The sequence below is a fragment of the Xenopus laevis genome, chromosome 5S, assembly GCF_017654675.1.
Source record: "Xenopus laevis strain J_2021 chromosome 5S, Xenopus_laevis_v10.1, whole genome shotgun sequence".
Taxonomy (NCBI): domain Eukaryota; kingdom Metazoa; phylum Chordata; class Amphibia; order Anura; family Pipidae; genus Xenopus; species Xenopus laevis.
The window spans coordinates 121,941,283-121,956,632 of NC_054380.1; the positions used below are offsets into that span (position 1 = coordinate 121,941,283).

The 15,350-nt window shown below is 36.0% G+C and overlaps 1 protein-coding gene across 1 annotated transcript in view; it reads left to right on the forward strand.

The window, feature by feature from the left end:
• tpo.S (thyroid peroxidase S homeolog) overlaps positions 1-13,938 on the forward strand; it is a 55,094-nt gene extending 41,156 nt beyond the window's left edge. The window contains exons 10-13 of the mRNA XM_041564136.1: positions 2,753-2,878; positions 8,927-9,026; positions 13,018-13,153; positions 13,900-13,938. Coding sequence (XP_041420070.1) covers positions 2,753-2,878; positions 8,927-9,026; positions 13,018-13,153; positions 13,900-13,938 — 401 coding nt within the window. The remainder of the gene's footprint in view (positions 1-2,752; positions 2,879-8,926; positions 9,027-13,017; positions 13,154-13,899) is intronic.
• Positions 13,939-15,350: the final 1,412 nt, after the last annotated feature.

Genomic DNA, 15,350 nt, shown 5'->3' on the forward strand with positions numbered 1-15,350 from the left:
ACTTGAGAATATGATGTTTTGCTCCCCATTTTCAAAAATAACAATAACATTTTTCAGAACAACAGAAAAAAGTTGGTGTGATTAAAAACAAACACAGCTTTCTGAAACGTGTTAAAGGATAGGTAAACCTTTAAAATAAGTGAATGTAAAATTAGTGAGAGCGCTCTGCTAAGCACTTTTGTAATTTACATGAATTAATAATATTTTTTTTTATTTCAAGATATTAAGGGATACATGTAGGGGCAGATTTATCAAGGGTCAAAGTGAATTCGAGGGAATTTTCAAAGTAAAAAAATTCGAAGTCATTTCTTGGATACTTCGACCATCGAATAGGATACTACGAGTAAAATAGTTAGAATATTCGACCATTCGATAATCTAAGTACTGTCTCTTCGATTTCAATACTTCGCCAAATTAAACCTGCCAAAGTGCTATGTTAGCCTATGGGGACCTTCTAGAGCATTTACATTTTTTGAAGTCGAAAAAAATCGAATCGTAACGAATCGATTTTACTTCGACCGCAAATGGCCAAATTTGATGTAAAAAAACTTCGACTTTGATATTCGAAATCAAAGTATTCCCATTTGATGGTCGAACTTCGAAATTCGACCCTTGATAAATCTTCCCTGTACTGTTCATGTGAAAGAAGTGTCATCTGCTTGTCAGTTTCCTCCAATTCTGACCACCAAGTAGCCAAGGAAGTTGTCAGGAGAAAGAAAGAGGCTGCTCTGATGTGTTCTAGTTAGGAAATATGTGAGAAAGGTTTCTAATGTATTTCCTAAGCAGAAGAACATCAGAGCAGCCTCTTTCTTCTTTCTGACAACTTCCTTGACTACTTGCAAAGCAAATGACACTTCTTTCATATGAACAATACAGGGAAAAAAAAATACTGCAAAATTTCTTGGAATAGCACTCTGGAATCAATTTTACATTCACTTATTTTAAAAGTTTACTTATCCTTTAAATGTATAAGAATGAACTACAAAGAAAAATTTGCTTATTATTTTACAACAGCCTTAGAGGCCTATTTATCAAAATCTGAATTTGTGTAGTTTTTTGAGTTTTGTTTCTCCTTTGAATAAACTAACAGTTCAAAACAACTCAAATGTTTGCGCAGTTGATGAAATTGTGAAGATAAACTTGAATACCTCGATTTTGCGAGTTTACAAGCTCAATATAATTTTGAAAAATTCAAATTGATGGAATAATTCAAATGTTGCCTAGGACAGCTCCCATTGACTTCTACATGATCATGTAATCTTTTAGATGCCGAAGCTTTACAATCAGGTTTTTCGAGTTTCTTAATAAATAAAAGTAATACTATTAATAATAAATAATACTTGATTTGAAGTTATAATTCCAGTTTGTGAGTTTTCGAATGAAAAGTTACCCGTTATGTTACCTACAGTGCCCTCTTTAAATACACAGAAAAAGTATTTTAAAAAATCTGAATCACTGAAATGTTTTCTTAATTCTGTTTGGCTAAAAATTTAGGACATATGACAATTAGAGGCAACATTTGCATTTTGTTCTTGAATGCTCTTGCATTTTGACGCACGCCGCCATACAAGTCTATGGGCGTCATTTTTGCGGCAAAACAAGGCAAAAAATTCACCCATCCCTACAGCACTCCCAGCTTTGTAAAAAAAACTCCTTTATTATTTCATACGGCAACTTCGGACCTTCCAGATCCTTTTTCAAGTTGACAAAGTAAAGGACCTGGAAAGTCCAACATCGTTGCTGAAGTTGCCGTATGAAATAATTAAGGCGTTTTTATTTTTACAAAGATGCTGCTACAGTATTTCTTCACTTTGAGCTATAAGGTATGTGAAGGTGAACACATTTTTGCATGCTACCCTCTGAAGAATATTTACAATGTGTGCTGGAAGACTGTTACTTTGAGTACAGAAAGTTTTTCTTCCTTGTACTATACCGTGTTTCCATCGTGCTTGTATATAAAAAAACTTATTACAAATAGTGATGGGCCAATAAATTCACCAGGTGTGAATTCACTGTAAATTTCTGCATTTCCCCCAACGAATAAATTTGCGAAATTCACCGGAGAAAAATCTGGCGCGTTAATAAAAAATAGTTTTGGCGCGTGTCAAACTTATTTGGATGCCCATTGACTTTAATGCATTTGGATAAAATAGGTCCTCGTCAAAATAATTCATTACATAGTCCTTACAATACATTACATTACAAGTCCTGGGAACCTTAATAAAGTATATAGTTAATGTTCCATTTGTTAGAAAATGTATGGGGGAACCCAAGTACCCATCTGGACTGAGCTGGTGAAGACAAGTCTGGCAAAAGAGGTAACGCTCAGTAAAATCCGCATCTTAGTGAATTTGGGGAGTAATGTCTATTTGCCAGAGTGAAAATTCACCTGGCGATAGAGTGCGAATCACTGCTAGCGTCTATCTCCTTCACTAGCGAAGTGACACATGTGCCCTTTAGTAAATTGGCGAACTTCCTGAAAACGGTAACACTGACGAATCTTCGCCCTTTAGTAAATCTGCCCCTTGGTCTTGAATGTTCAGGTGGTTTGTTTTAAAAAAAACAAATCATGTTCATGAAATTGGATCCTGAGCATGAAATGATTTCCTCCAGTTAATATCCCTTGTGTTGTGCAATTGGGAATACTTACATCCACAAATGTAGTCCATGTTTAGCACTACCCTGCTTTTGTAAGTGCTTTAATACTTGAACCGAACAAAGGTTACTCTAGTTGTACCTCTTTTTTCCTCAGACATCAATGAATGTGAAGAGCAGTCACATGAGCCATGCCATTCTTCTGCTGAATGCACCAACACCTTGGGTGGCTTTCGTTGCTTATGCACAGATCCATATGAACTTGCCGAGGATGAAAGAACCTGTACGGGTAATTATTGTTCTGTATTTTATTTTCTGTTGAGAGCTTTGACTTCCATATTCATAGAAGAATATGAAAAAAATAAATGTCAAAGACCCTGTAAAACTTACTATATGCTTCATTGTGCCAGTGCCTTCTCATCTTTGCATAAAAAAATATTTATTGCCTTTTTCTAAAGTCCTTTTTATATTGTATATTATATCTACTGCTTATATAGCACCACAGCACTTTAAAGAGACAGACAGGTTAATCCATGCCTGGCGAAAAATTTCGCTCATCACTACAATCTATATAAAAATTAGATTTGGTATAGTAAATGATATAACATAAATGTCTTTGTCAGTAAATTAAAATAGAAATTATTCATATTCAAAAGAGCAAATTGCTGAGGGGACATTCAAAAACACTTATTTGAGGAGGTGAGGAATCACAGGAACAACCTTCTTTAAACTAATGTCCTCTATTCCACGTCATAATAAACCCAGATGTTGAAGATTTGCACTATGATTCTATCTACTGGTTCCCTCCCACATAGACGAGTTAAATTGACCTTGATAAAACTGACCCTACTGTGTGCAATAAGAAATTTTGATTATTTATTACACTGGGGCATGGACGGATGTGAATGAATCTCTGTAAAGCTCTGGGTATGCTGACATCCCATAAATAAATGGTGGACAATAATAATATTGTATTTAATAATGATTAACATCTGAGGAAATGAACAAGATTTCTAACTTAGGGGCAGATTTATCAAGGGTCGAATTTTGAAGTGGAAAATCCTTCGAAGTTGGAGGATTTTATTAATCGTACGATCGTATTCCAATCTTAGTACGATTGTACGATCGTACTCTAATCATACTTCGAATCGTACGATTCTAATGATATTATCGCACAATCGTACGATTTTCCTTCGAAACCCAAAAACTTAGAAATATGCTCTGGCAGGTCCTCATAGGCTAACATAGCACTTCGGCAGGTTTAAGTTGGAGAAGTATTGAAGTCAAAGTTTTTTAAAGAGACAGTACTTCAATTATAGAATGGTCGATAGTCGAACGATTTTTACTTCGAATCAAAGTCGAAGTAAATTCGAAGTCATGGTATCCTATTCGATGGTCGAAGTATGCAAAAAATTACTTTGAATTTCGAATTTTTTTACTTAAAAAATTCCCTCGAATTCACTTTGACTCTTGATAAATCTGCCCCTTAATGTTTACTTTTGGGAAGGGAATCATTTATAGAGAAAACTACTCAAAGCAGTTTCAGGCAAGCAAGACAGCCAGTATAGGTGCTCTATAGTATGCTAGGACACAGAGAGATTAAAGTGACCTATCTAGGGTAAAATGAGTTGCCACAGGGGCGATGTTGTAACTACAGTGTTCCAGGACCTTGGAGGGTACAGCGACTGCAATTCCCAACCCACCTGCCTTCACCATCTTGCCCTACCCATTCTCTACCCCACTCCCACCCACACTTCACCTCATGCCCACTCCTACATCGCCCTTCCATGCCTGAAGGTAAGAGCTTGGCTGAGGAGGGGGGAGTTCCACATTACTGTGGAGGAAGCAGACCTCTAGTTACACCATTGCACAGGGAATTGAACCAGGGTTTCCTGAGTGAGATCCCACATCAAAGGCTGATCACTTAGGTCAACTCCTCCTCAAGATTTCTGTGTCCCAATCCATAAATAAAAGTCCAGGTTACAGGAAACTATTATGCACCACTATGGAACTCAAAGCTGACTTAACAAGACCTGGATTTAACATCTTGGCAGTTACCTAAACTATCATGAATGTATTTGCAATATTCTCTTATTTCACCCATTCATTTAAAATGCAGTCCTAGAACTTGCAATCGTTACTTGCAATCATTACTTGCATTATCTCTACACCACAGTGCATTACTCTCTAGTATGGATCGATAATACTGGCAGGCTATGGGCTAAGTAAAGGTCTAATAATACAGTCAATGATTCTCAAATCAGTTACCTGGAAAGACTAATAGCCCATAAATATTAGTAATAATGTGAATGTCATACAGTAGGTTCAATGTACTTAATTTAATTTCCTTACAAAATCTATAAGTGTGTGCTTTACAGTATCACTGAATAGTCTGCCTATGATTAAGGGTCTGAAGAACAATATTCTTAAAGGAAACATATTGTGTAAAAAAACAAGATATTGTTCATTTTTAGCCCAAAGTTAAACCAGCTCCAAATATTATTCATTATTTTCTACAAGATTAGGAGAGGGTTTTAGTTATGCTGTATGTCTCTTTTAAAGCTCTGTAAGATTTTTCCAAAATAAATGTTTTTATGAACCCTTAGGGTTAAAGCACCCCTATGGCTTTAAATGCCTACACTTCCTTGTTCTCTGGTTGCTGGGCAAAAGCCTGTGTATCTACTTTTGCTTATTAGCATAATGTGTATAGTGTATCATTGACCCAGAGGCTGTCACACTTCAGTATAGTGCTGGGCAGAGGGTGGGGTTTCCTTTTTCCCATCCCACTCCAGGAGGGAGTGGCTGGTAATGGGAACACAAAGCATAGGCCCCAGTAAAGGGAAGGCTTTGGTGAGACAGAACAGGGTAGTTCACTGTAAAGCACTTTCTAGGAAAGTGAGGTAGATAAAACTAGTGAGCAAGAGCAGCCTGTGCTCCGACTAGGAGGGATAGCAAGGGGGTAGCTCTCCCCTCAGGCAAGACTGGCCTGTAGTGTAGGGATCACAGCCAAATAGTAATTTAGGTTTAGTGATATCCATGATCCAATGTGTGGAGAGCCAGGTCATGGTACAGAGATCCTGAGGGTGCATCTATCCATGTGGTAATGGCATCATCTCCTGAAATGCGTCAGGCAATGCAGGTCTTTGACTTGTTACAATAAACACTCTTATTTCCATCTGGAGTGCCACCTGATCTATTTTGGAGTGGCTATCCTTGCCGTACGCTATTTCCCCGGGGATGTCACAAGGTGCTGGTTCTGAAATACTATGTTGTTACATGACATGTATGTGATAAATCTCAAGGATTGTGAGTAATATATAAAACATTGATTTGTGCTTTAAGAGAACAAAGCCTGTTGCTGTTTGTTGTGTCCAATTATTTTATTTAGTCACGCACAAGTGAGGTGTAGTCGAACAACACTATTCCTTCACCCTTTCAAGTAGCAAAGGCCTATCCTGTTGGGAGAGGGTCAAAAGTAACCAGTGCTCTGCCTGTTTCTTAGCCTGACAAGGTCTAGCCTAGCCTAGATGGGGTCACATATTTCTTTTCTATTTTGGCCTGATCATGGGACTTTTTTTTGAGTGTCTAACGTCTACTCATCTATGAATATGGATCCAAAAGCAACAGGAAAAAAATGTTGGAAAGTGAGTTCCTGCAGATAAAATTAATCAATACTGACAGTACACTAACAAACTTTGATAGAGAAATGTAAGAGGCCCTGTTTGTCAGAGAAAGTCTGGAAGGTAATACAATAGGGATAAGTGCGTGGGTTGTAGAGTGTTCAACTAAATTAAGGCTAAAAGGCATAGACTAGAGTAGCGCATTGGTTACCTGCTCAAGTAGTGACATGCAATTAAATATCTAAATATCTGTACATTTAGTTGGAGAAGGATGTGACTCTGCAAGACAAATAGTATTGTCTCATGTGATAAAGTAATTAGAGGTGACGTGTGATCAGTGTGGTGATAACAAACTGAGCTTGTGAAGTAGCAACAGCTTGATGGAGGAGTCTAATGTGCTTCTAAATAGAAATGTGTGTTCAAGGAACTTGTTTAGGATAATTTCATAATAAACTTGTCCTTTTTTTAAAATAAAATAAAAAAACCTCTTATTTAATTTTATGCACAAATGTTAATTACACAGAACCATTTCTGTCCACCGGTTCTCTGAAAAAAATCTCATTGTTTCATACATTTTTTCGATGCAAAAATGTATTTTTTAGTTTTAGCCTACACATTTTTCACTCAGGTTTTTAATTGATGAATCTTGAAATTTTCCATGAAAAAACTCAAATTAGAAAATCACAGAAAAAATGTCACCTTAAATTTTAATAAACTGACCCTTTAGGGTGAACTCAGCAGGCTTTAGGCGGCGAATATTCAAATTAGAACTGTTTCCAGGGTCGAGTTGAGATAAATCTCACATTTGAATTTAAATTTGATTTGGTGATTTAAAAATTGAATTTGTGAGTTTTGACCAAAAAGACAATTTGAAAATTGGAATTGGAATTTACCATTCAAACCTGTATAAATCTGCCCCTTAGAGTCAGGAATAACCTGAATTTGTTTCCATTATTTTTGCAATTGATTGAGACCCAAATAAACAATGCCCACTGAAACCTGCTTTTGACCACAACCTGAAGCCAACTGTGCTCGATGCTACCTTCACTGATTTTGGCTAACCTGTGGCCAGTTAATTTATCTGATCCAATCAGTCTCCTTTATACTTCTGTCATTTCCCCTCTAATCTGGAAATTTCATCTTGAAATGTATCACATTTATAAAAATGCACAAGATCTTTGTAATCAAATGGCCACTTTAATGCCACAGCACACCGTGTGAAATCACAAAGCTGTATAATAATTGTATCCAAATGTGTATAAAAAAGATGTAAAAAGAAAGCTTCTTAACACAGTATTCTGCATTACTTGTCATGAAATAATAGTTACTTTGGCTTCTGAATGGACTTCAAAGAGTTATACCAGGTCTAGAGAGATCTAAAATAATGGTGTATCCGATGGGATGCTCAGTATAGGGACAAAAAAGCCTCCAGTTTTTAAATGTTTTTGGCATAAAATGTTTTATAAATATGCCCATTACACTTACACAAACCAACAAAAATGACTGTAAGGGAAAACATCTCTCATGTTAAAGGGGACATACAGCACAATTTAAAAAAACCTACCTAATCTTGTAGACATTAATGAATACTATATAGCGTGGGTATTTATTTTGGGCTAAAAATTATTATTAATGGACCCATTTTGGAGCTCTCTATAGATCTTATATGTTCCCTATCTGTGTTTCAAATTAATGGTGGGTTTGTTCTGATGGTCCCTGCCAGAAGCACAGCAGGAGGGGGATAGCCAATCACAGCCTTGTAGACACAAAAGCAAAGACAGGCTTCAATTCCCTATGAGGTCAGCCTAGCTGCTGATTGGTTCCTAGTGGAAATGGAACACATGGATAGGACTATTAGGGTTTTTGCAGAAATTTCAATAAATCAGCCCAAAAGAGTACATTTGTAATCACAACCCTTCTGTATTTAGTAGAGTGTAATGCACTGGCACATTTTCGTGTGTTTTCTTTACACAATATGTGTCCTTTGATAATGATGTCTCTAATAATTGTAAAATGTAAACAAATACAGAATTTCTACAATATGGAGGTGATTTTTTTTATATACATCACACTGGAGATTGAGCAGTTTGATCTAGTTTTACATTTTAACACAGAGGAAACAGAGAAATTTGGGCAAAATCAACAATAAGGCGATCATTCAGCAGGCAGTTTTCGTTGGTCTAGGGAAGTTACAAGGATCAATGCTAACATCTGATTGGTGTCTATATTATATGGAGCAAATTTTTCACCTTGGTAATTATACATCAAGATTATTTTTTAAATCTTCAGCAATGTTGGTTTCATGTTAACGGTTGGATAAACGCGAGGAATGAATTAAATTCCAGGCTCACTAATTGAACATGGTTCCTCATAATAAAGTACAAATATTTGTACTCCATGACTTCAAAAATGTCATAATAGATTTGTATCACCTTTTAGCTGCTGGGGAAAACACAACACATTTTACTGCCTCAATTATTTTTGAAAAAGTAACACATTAGAACATAAAAATTCTCTTTTTAGAAAGCAGTTATTAACAGGCAATAATCAGTAAGCTGTTAAATAGTATTGCACATCTTTTGTAGGAGCAGAAAACAATATGTGAGCTTTATTACTTTGATACCAACTGAATTTGATTTTTGCTGGGTTTAATTGCACGTCAGAAATAGTGTAAAGCATTCTATTAATTTTAATATTAAAATTGTTTCTAGATTCAGGAAGACTCCCTAGAGGATCTTTAATGTCCATCATTTTAGTTGCTATCTTGTTTGTGTCCTGGGCAGTAATGTGCTGGATTCTAGTTTGCAGAGGGTGAGTGTTTACTGTATATTTTACCTACAGTAGATGTGTTACTCATTTATTTACTATTCCTGGAGTTTTCTCTTGAGTGTCCTCCTTATGTTTTGTGCATGAATGAAAAACCACTTTACTAAAATTTGGCTTTTTTTTTTCATGAATTGTTTTTTTTTCTCTAAAAGTTTTTGTTTTTTTGTATTTCTCTAAAACGCTTAAAATTATTAAATGTAAATTACATTATTAAATGTAAAAACCATAAAAAACTCTAATACAAAACTACGCCATGTAAAAGCTGTTGAGGGCCTATAGACGTCAGTGGGAGTTTCACTGATCCTATTGGAACATTTTTAATTAATTTGGACTTGAATTTGAATTCTTAGGGGGTATTTATTAAATTCAAATATAATATAATAATAAAACTGCTGACACTGTGCAGTAATCAACCTGCAGAACACCTTTATTTTGTGGATCACAAGATCTTTTGGGATACCTCCCTTTATCAAGTGAACAAAACACAAAAAGTATATTTATTAAAACTCTTTTTTTCTCATTTTTATTTAATTTTTTTTTACCAAACTCCCAACCATGAATGCCCTTAATTTACTAAAAAATCTGCAAAAACAAAAGAAACATGATAGGGAATAGTCTCAACAAAATCCTGCAACAATTCGAATTGTGCAGCTTTTTTTAATTTAGTCGCTCGAAAACCATGTGTTTTTCAGATTGTCGCACCAAAAACAGCCTCGAATTATCCAAAAGCCTCAAAGATCATGAAGGCAAAACAAAATTATCTTCCAATTGTAAAAGGGAAATCTTCCATTGATTTTGACATGACTTTGACAGGCTTTAGCTAGAATATTTTTGGATTTGACACAGTTTGGTCTATAATAAATACTGAAAAACTCTTTTTTCCACAATTTTTTTGGATTTTGGACAAAAAGCCTGCCCAGAGAAATTCGACCTTTAGAGGTTTTCATATTTTTCAGCTCATCTTTTAGCTTTTTTTTCTCCATTCTTACATTGAATATTCTGATCTTATAATAGCTTTCATGGCATTTGTGTTTTTTTTTTTAGAAAAATAAAGTTTACTTGTGGTTTCAAATTCAACCTTTAATAGTAACATAGTAAGTCCATCAAGTTCAACCTTCTAAGTCTATATATAACATACTTAACTGCTAGTTGATCCAGACAAAGGCAAATTGGCCTCAAAGGAGGAACAAGTCCTTCCTGACTCCAAGATGACAATTGGACCAGTCCCTGGATCAACTTGTATTATAAGTTATCTTCCATAACCCTGTATTCCCTCACTTGCTAAAAAGCCACTCAACCCATTCTTAATGTTATCTAATGTATCAGCCTGTATCAGGAAGAAAATTCCACATCTTCACAGGTAGTCTTTCCTCATAGCTAGTCTTTTTTTCATACCTTTTATCAGTTTAGTTGCCCTTCTCTGGACCCTCTCCAATTCAATAATATCCTGTTTGAGACCACAACTGTATGGTATATTCTAGATGGGGGCCTTACCAGTGCTCTGTACAGTGGAAGAATAACCGTCTCCTCTTGAAAATTCATGCCCCTTTTAATGCAGCTCTTGATGCCCTTGAAGCTGCTGACTGTCATTGCTTGCTATAGCCAAGTTTATTATCTACAAGGACTCCAAGGTCCTTTTCCATTATTGATTGGCATAGTGCAGTCACATTAAGGGTATTAGTGGCTTGGATATTTTTACATCCCATGTGCATGACTTTACATTTTACACTGAATCTCATCTGCCACTTAGCTGCCCAGATTGCCAGTTTGTCAAGATCCTGTTGCAAGCATGCCACATTCTGGATGAAATTAATTGGGCTGCATAGTTTTGTGTTCTCTACAAACACTGATACATTACTTACAATACCCTCCCCTAAGTCATTAATGAACAAGCAAATAAAAGTGAACCCAATACAGAGCCCTTAGGGACCCCAAGAACTTTATTCCAAGTAGAGAATGTATCATTAACAACCTCCCTCTGTACCCGATCATGTAGCCGGTTTCCTGTCCCTGTGCAACAGTCTTCATTAATCCCAACAGCCCTTAGTTTAGAAAGCAGTCGTTTGTGAGGCACTGTTGTTTGTGATCACATCTACCACTCCCCCACTGTCCAGCATCATACTTACCTCATCATAAAATGCAATTAAATTTGTCTGACATGACCTATCTGTCATAAAGCCATACTGATTACTGCTCATAAAGCCATTCACCAAGACAAAGTTTGAATGTGATTCCTTAACAAGCCTTCAAATAATTTTCTCACCATGGATGTTAAACTTACTGGCCTATAATTGCCACGCTGAGATTGACATCAGCTTTCCTCTAGTCCATAGCTACCATGCTAGATGAGTCTGAGAAAAATCATAAAAAGAGGCCGGTCTAAAACCCAACGAAGCTCTCTTAGTACCGAAGGACGTATTCCATTTGGCCATAGTGCCTTGTTCAAACACATTTTCAGTAAACCTTTATGGACCATTTCCTAAGTCAGTCACTGACTAGGTTGAAGTGAGCCAACAGTACAGCTAGGTCAAGGATCTCTGGCTCCTCTATTGTATACACTAAAGAAAATAAATGATTTAGCACATTTGCTGTTTCTGCTTCTGTTACAACCATACTGGTACCATTATTTAAAGGAGCCACATTCTCAACCTGCATCTTTTTACTATGAATATTTTTAAAAAACGTTTTGGAGTTAGTCTTAGCCTCTGCTGCAAAGTGCTCTTCATTTTCTATCTTTGCCTTCCAGATTGCAGTTTTACAACATTTATTATAGTGTTTATAGTCATTAAATGCAGCTTTTGTCCCCACAGACTTGTAGTTTTTAAATGCCTTTCTTTAACTTCTTAATTCTGTATTAAGGCACATTGGGTGGTTCTTAGTGCTTCTATAATTACTTCTTAAGGGAATAAATTGAGAACAGTAACAATTTAATATCATTTTAATTGTTCTGTGTTTTTAGCAGAAAACGAAAAAAAGAATGCCCCAATCTATACTGTGAGAGGCATCCCTTAAAGAGCTAAAATTTCTGAAATTCAGGGTTTTTGCTACCCCAGTGTATATTTGTTTTTTGCACCAGACATTAAATGAGATAACATTATGGTCACTATTACCCAGGGGTTCAATTACTTGCACATTTGCTATACATTCTAGGTCATTAGAGATCACTAGATCCAGAATAGCATGGTTTCTGGTTGGCTCCTCAATGACTAGTGCCATACATGTATCATGCAACAAGTTTATAAACTAGTTTCCATTAACTATCCTGCCATTTCCATTAACTATCCTGACAGTACTGTTGCTCATATATTGTTGTCAATATATGGTTAATTAAAACCCCACATTATCCTTATTTTCTTCAAGCTAGCAGCCATTTTATTTGAATCAGGAGCTTAGCTTTGTCCTCTTCCCTTATATTAAGGGGTCTATAGCCTACCCCTACAATTAATTTGCTAGACTGTGTACAATCAGTGAAGATCTCCACCCAGAACGCTTCAGCTCCCTGATTTCCTAACATCACCTACTACTTTATGTAACCTTTTAAATCCTGCCAGGCATACCCCTTCTCTTCCTTTTCTATGGCCTTTGTCCCTCTAAAACAAAGTACAGACACTGATATTAACTGCCCAGTCAAACGACTCATTCAGCCATGTGTCAGCAACACCAACCACATCATATTTACCGTCCCATCCCGGCACCTCCAGCTCTCCCATTTTACCAGTTAGACTTCTTGCATTTGAAAACATACATTTAATACTGGTATCAGCTTGAGAATTATGTAAATACATGTGGTCCTCCCTGTCCTTAATAGTAAGCCCAAACAAATCTCTTTCCCCATAGGCCTCTAAATGTATAAAGTCTCATAATTTATAGTTATTTAAAAAGAAATGCAAAGGTAATATCAGAGTGCATATGTCTGACTTATGGTTAGGCACACAGAACTTTGGATCTACTAATTTTGTGTGTGTTATTTAATTAGAACATCCATATTTTGGTCATCAACTAAATCTCACAATGTAGAAGGTATGAAAAAGCCATCGGTAGTGATGATCTACTCCATATGTGAAAGTAAAACCATGCCATTACCATTGATTCCATCTGAACAAGTGAGCCAGGTAACTGCAAGCTACCAGGATGCATTTTTTTTCCATTCAAAACTGTAAATGGCATAAATGTCTTGGTTTTTGAGATTTGACTTTAGCTATGCCTGCTTTTCTGGCACTGCACCAATGGGTTGATGGAAAGCTGGTATAATTACTATGTCAATAATTTAAGTTTTATTGATGATTTTCATACAAACAAGAAATGCAAACCTTCGATAAGAATACAGTGTTTCAGAAGTAATTATGGTATCATAGCATTTTTAAGCAGTTACAGAAAGATCGGTGGTTTGCCAGTTCCATATTAACACATGCTTTGAACTTCAAACAAGAACTCAGAGTAACAGAATAGAATAACAACTACTTGGAATAACAAGGCTCCCAAATCCTCCCAAAATATGGAGACACATGCTCCTATTCGGAGAAAAGGAAAAATCTTTACTTTTGACATAGTTCCATGTTATTGCTTTCTGTTTAAAGATGAGCGAAAGCCTAAAAACTGAACAGGGCTAGAAATGACTGTACCAGCTCTGAGGTTCATCAGCCCAAGAACAGAAACGGTCCAGTTGTCCACTGAGCTTCCCATCTTGGATCCTGCAAAGCTATCTTTTAATTCTCAGTGACACTGCACATACTCAGTGTCTTTCTAAACAATACATATTACTAGTCTGACTTAGTCATGGTCAATTATGACAGGGAAGATGTCTAGTGGAATAATACTGTGGCTTTACTGACCTTCTATATCTACTTTTATTTTTCAGGACATAAGCAACGGACACCATATTTTACTTCATGTGTGAAAATCATTTGCCAAAGTTTCTCTGCTTTCTCTCATTTTTTATTTTAATATCTGTTATGGAGAATGTAAACAACATTTATCTTTGATGGGAATTGATTACATCCATGCATCTGCTGCTTTGTGCATGGTTACTTGCCTAGGCTTTATAACAATCCTCATCAAGAGTTCTTATCATATAAATATAATACCTTTTTTTTCATGAAATTATGTTAATTTGTATTATTGATTTTAGAAAATTGAGCTCTTCTCTTCTACATGCCTGGCTAATTCTAAATCCATTATATTGAACTGGTATATTTCTATTATACCAGCCCAGCACTTTTCTTTTGTAGTAAATAACTATTATTTTAAGTACTGATGATGCCTCCTTACTCTGTTATTTATATAGGACAGTTCTTTATAACCAATGATGGAGGTGCCATGCTAGGGGTTAGCCTTGAGGCTATCTTATAAATGGTAAAACACATAATATTTGATATAATGTTTCCCTTAACACAGAGGTCCTTAGTGCTGAACCCTTAGGCCATAGAACATGCCAGCATCCTTCTAGATCACAAGTTTGTCAATTTAAAATTATGGGTTTATCATTCTATACTTTGAATAGATAGAATATACATCAATAACTCTTGGACACGGCATGTCAGGAGTTATACTGTGCATTAATTACAAGCAATTCCATATGCCTTTCTGCTACTTAATACCCATCATCTGTGACCGATTCAGTAGTATTGAGTTCTTAGATGTTTCAAACCCCTGAATTGCCATTATTGAGTGATTAATTATATCTGAAATATATCCAGAAACCATAAAATGTATATACAGGGAACTACCTGATAGATTTATGAGCCAAGACTATCAAGTCATTGCAGTCCCCAAAGGTGAGATTGTGCATCAAAACTTATATTTGTCTCATTAATACTTGGGCAGTTCAGTAGCTTTGTAAATCTAAGTTTGTAAGTCTAAGTTTAAATATCCACAAATGTTCATTCATTAATTTGATCATCTGCCCAAATGACTACATATTATGTTAAAATATTTAGAGAAAAACCCCTCAAAGATTAGTCAAAATTGTATGAATTCATGTTCTCACTTCTATCCATGTCCACAGTATATTTGTAAAAAGGAAAAAATAAAGAATTTATTTTCTGTGTAAATAGTTAAAGGTAAGTCCACCTGTGGAACCTGTATAAGGCCTTGCTGAGGCGCTTCCTCTTTTGGCCTAGGAAAATCAAGAGACAGCAGCCAGACCTAAGGGTAATTTAGTACCGTCAGGGCTAGCTAGAGGATAGTAGCGGTAAGAGTGTTCACTCTAGGGGGCAAATTCACTATGTCAATTCGCTAGCGTTGGTCATTTTCGTTACTTCGCAAATTCACTAACGAACGCTGGCGTAAATTCGCTAGTGTTACTTCGCA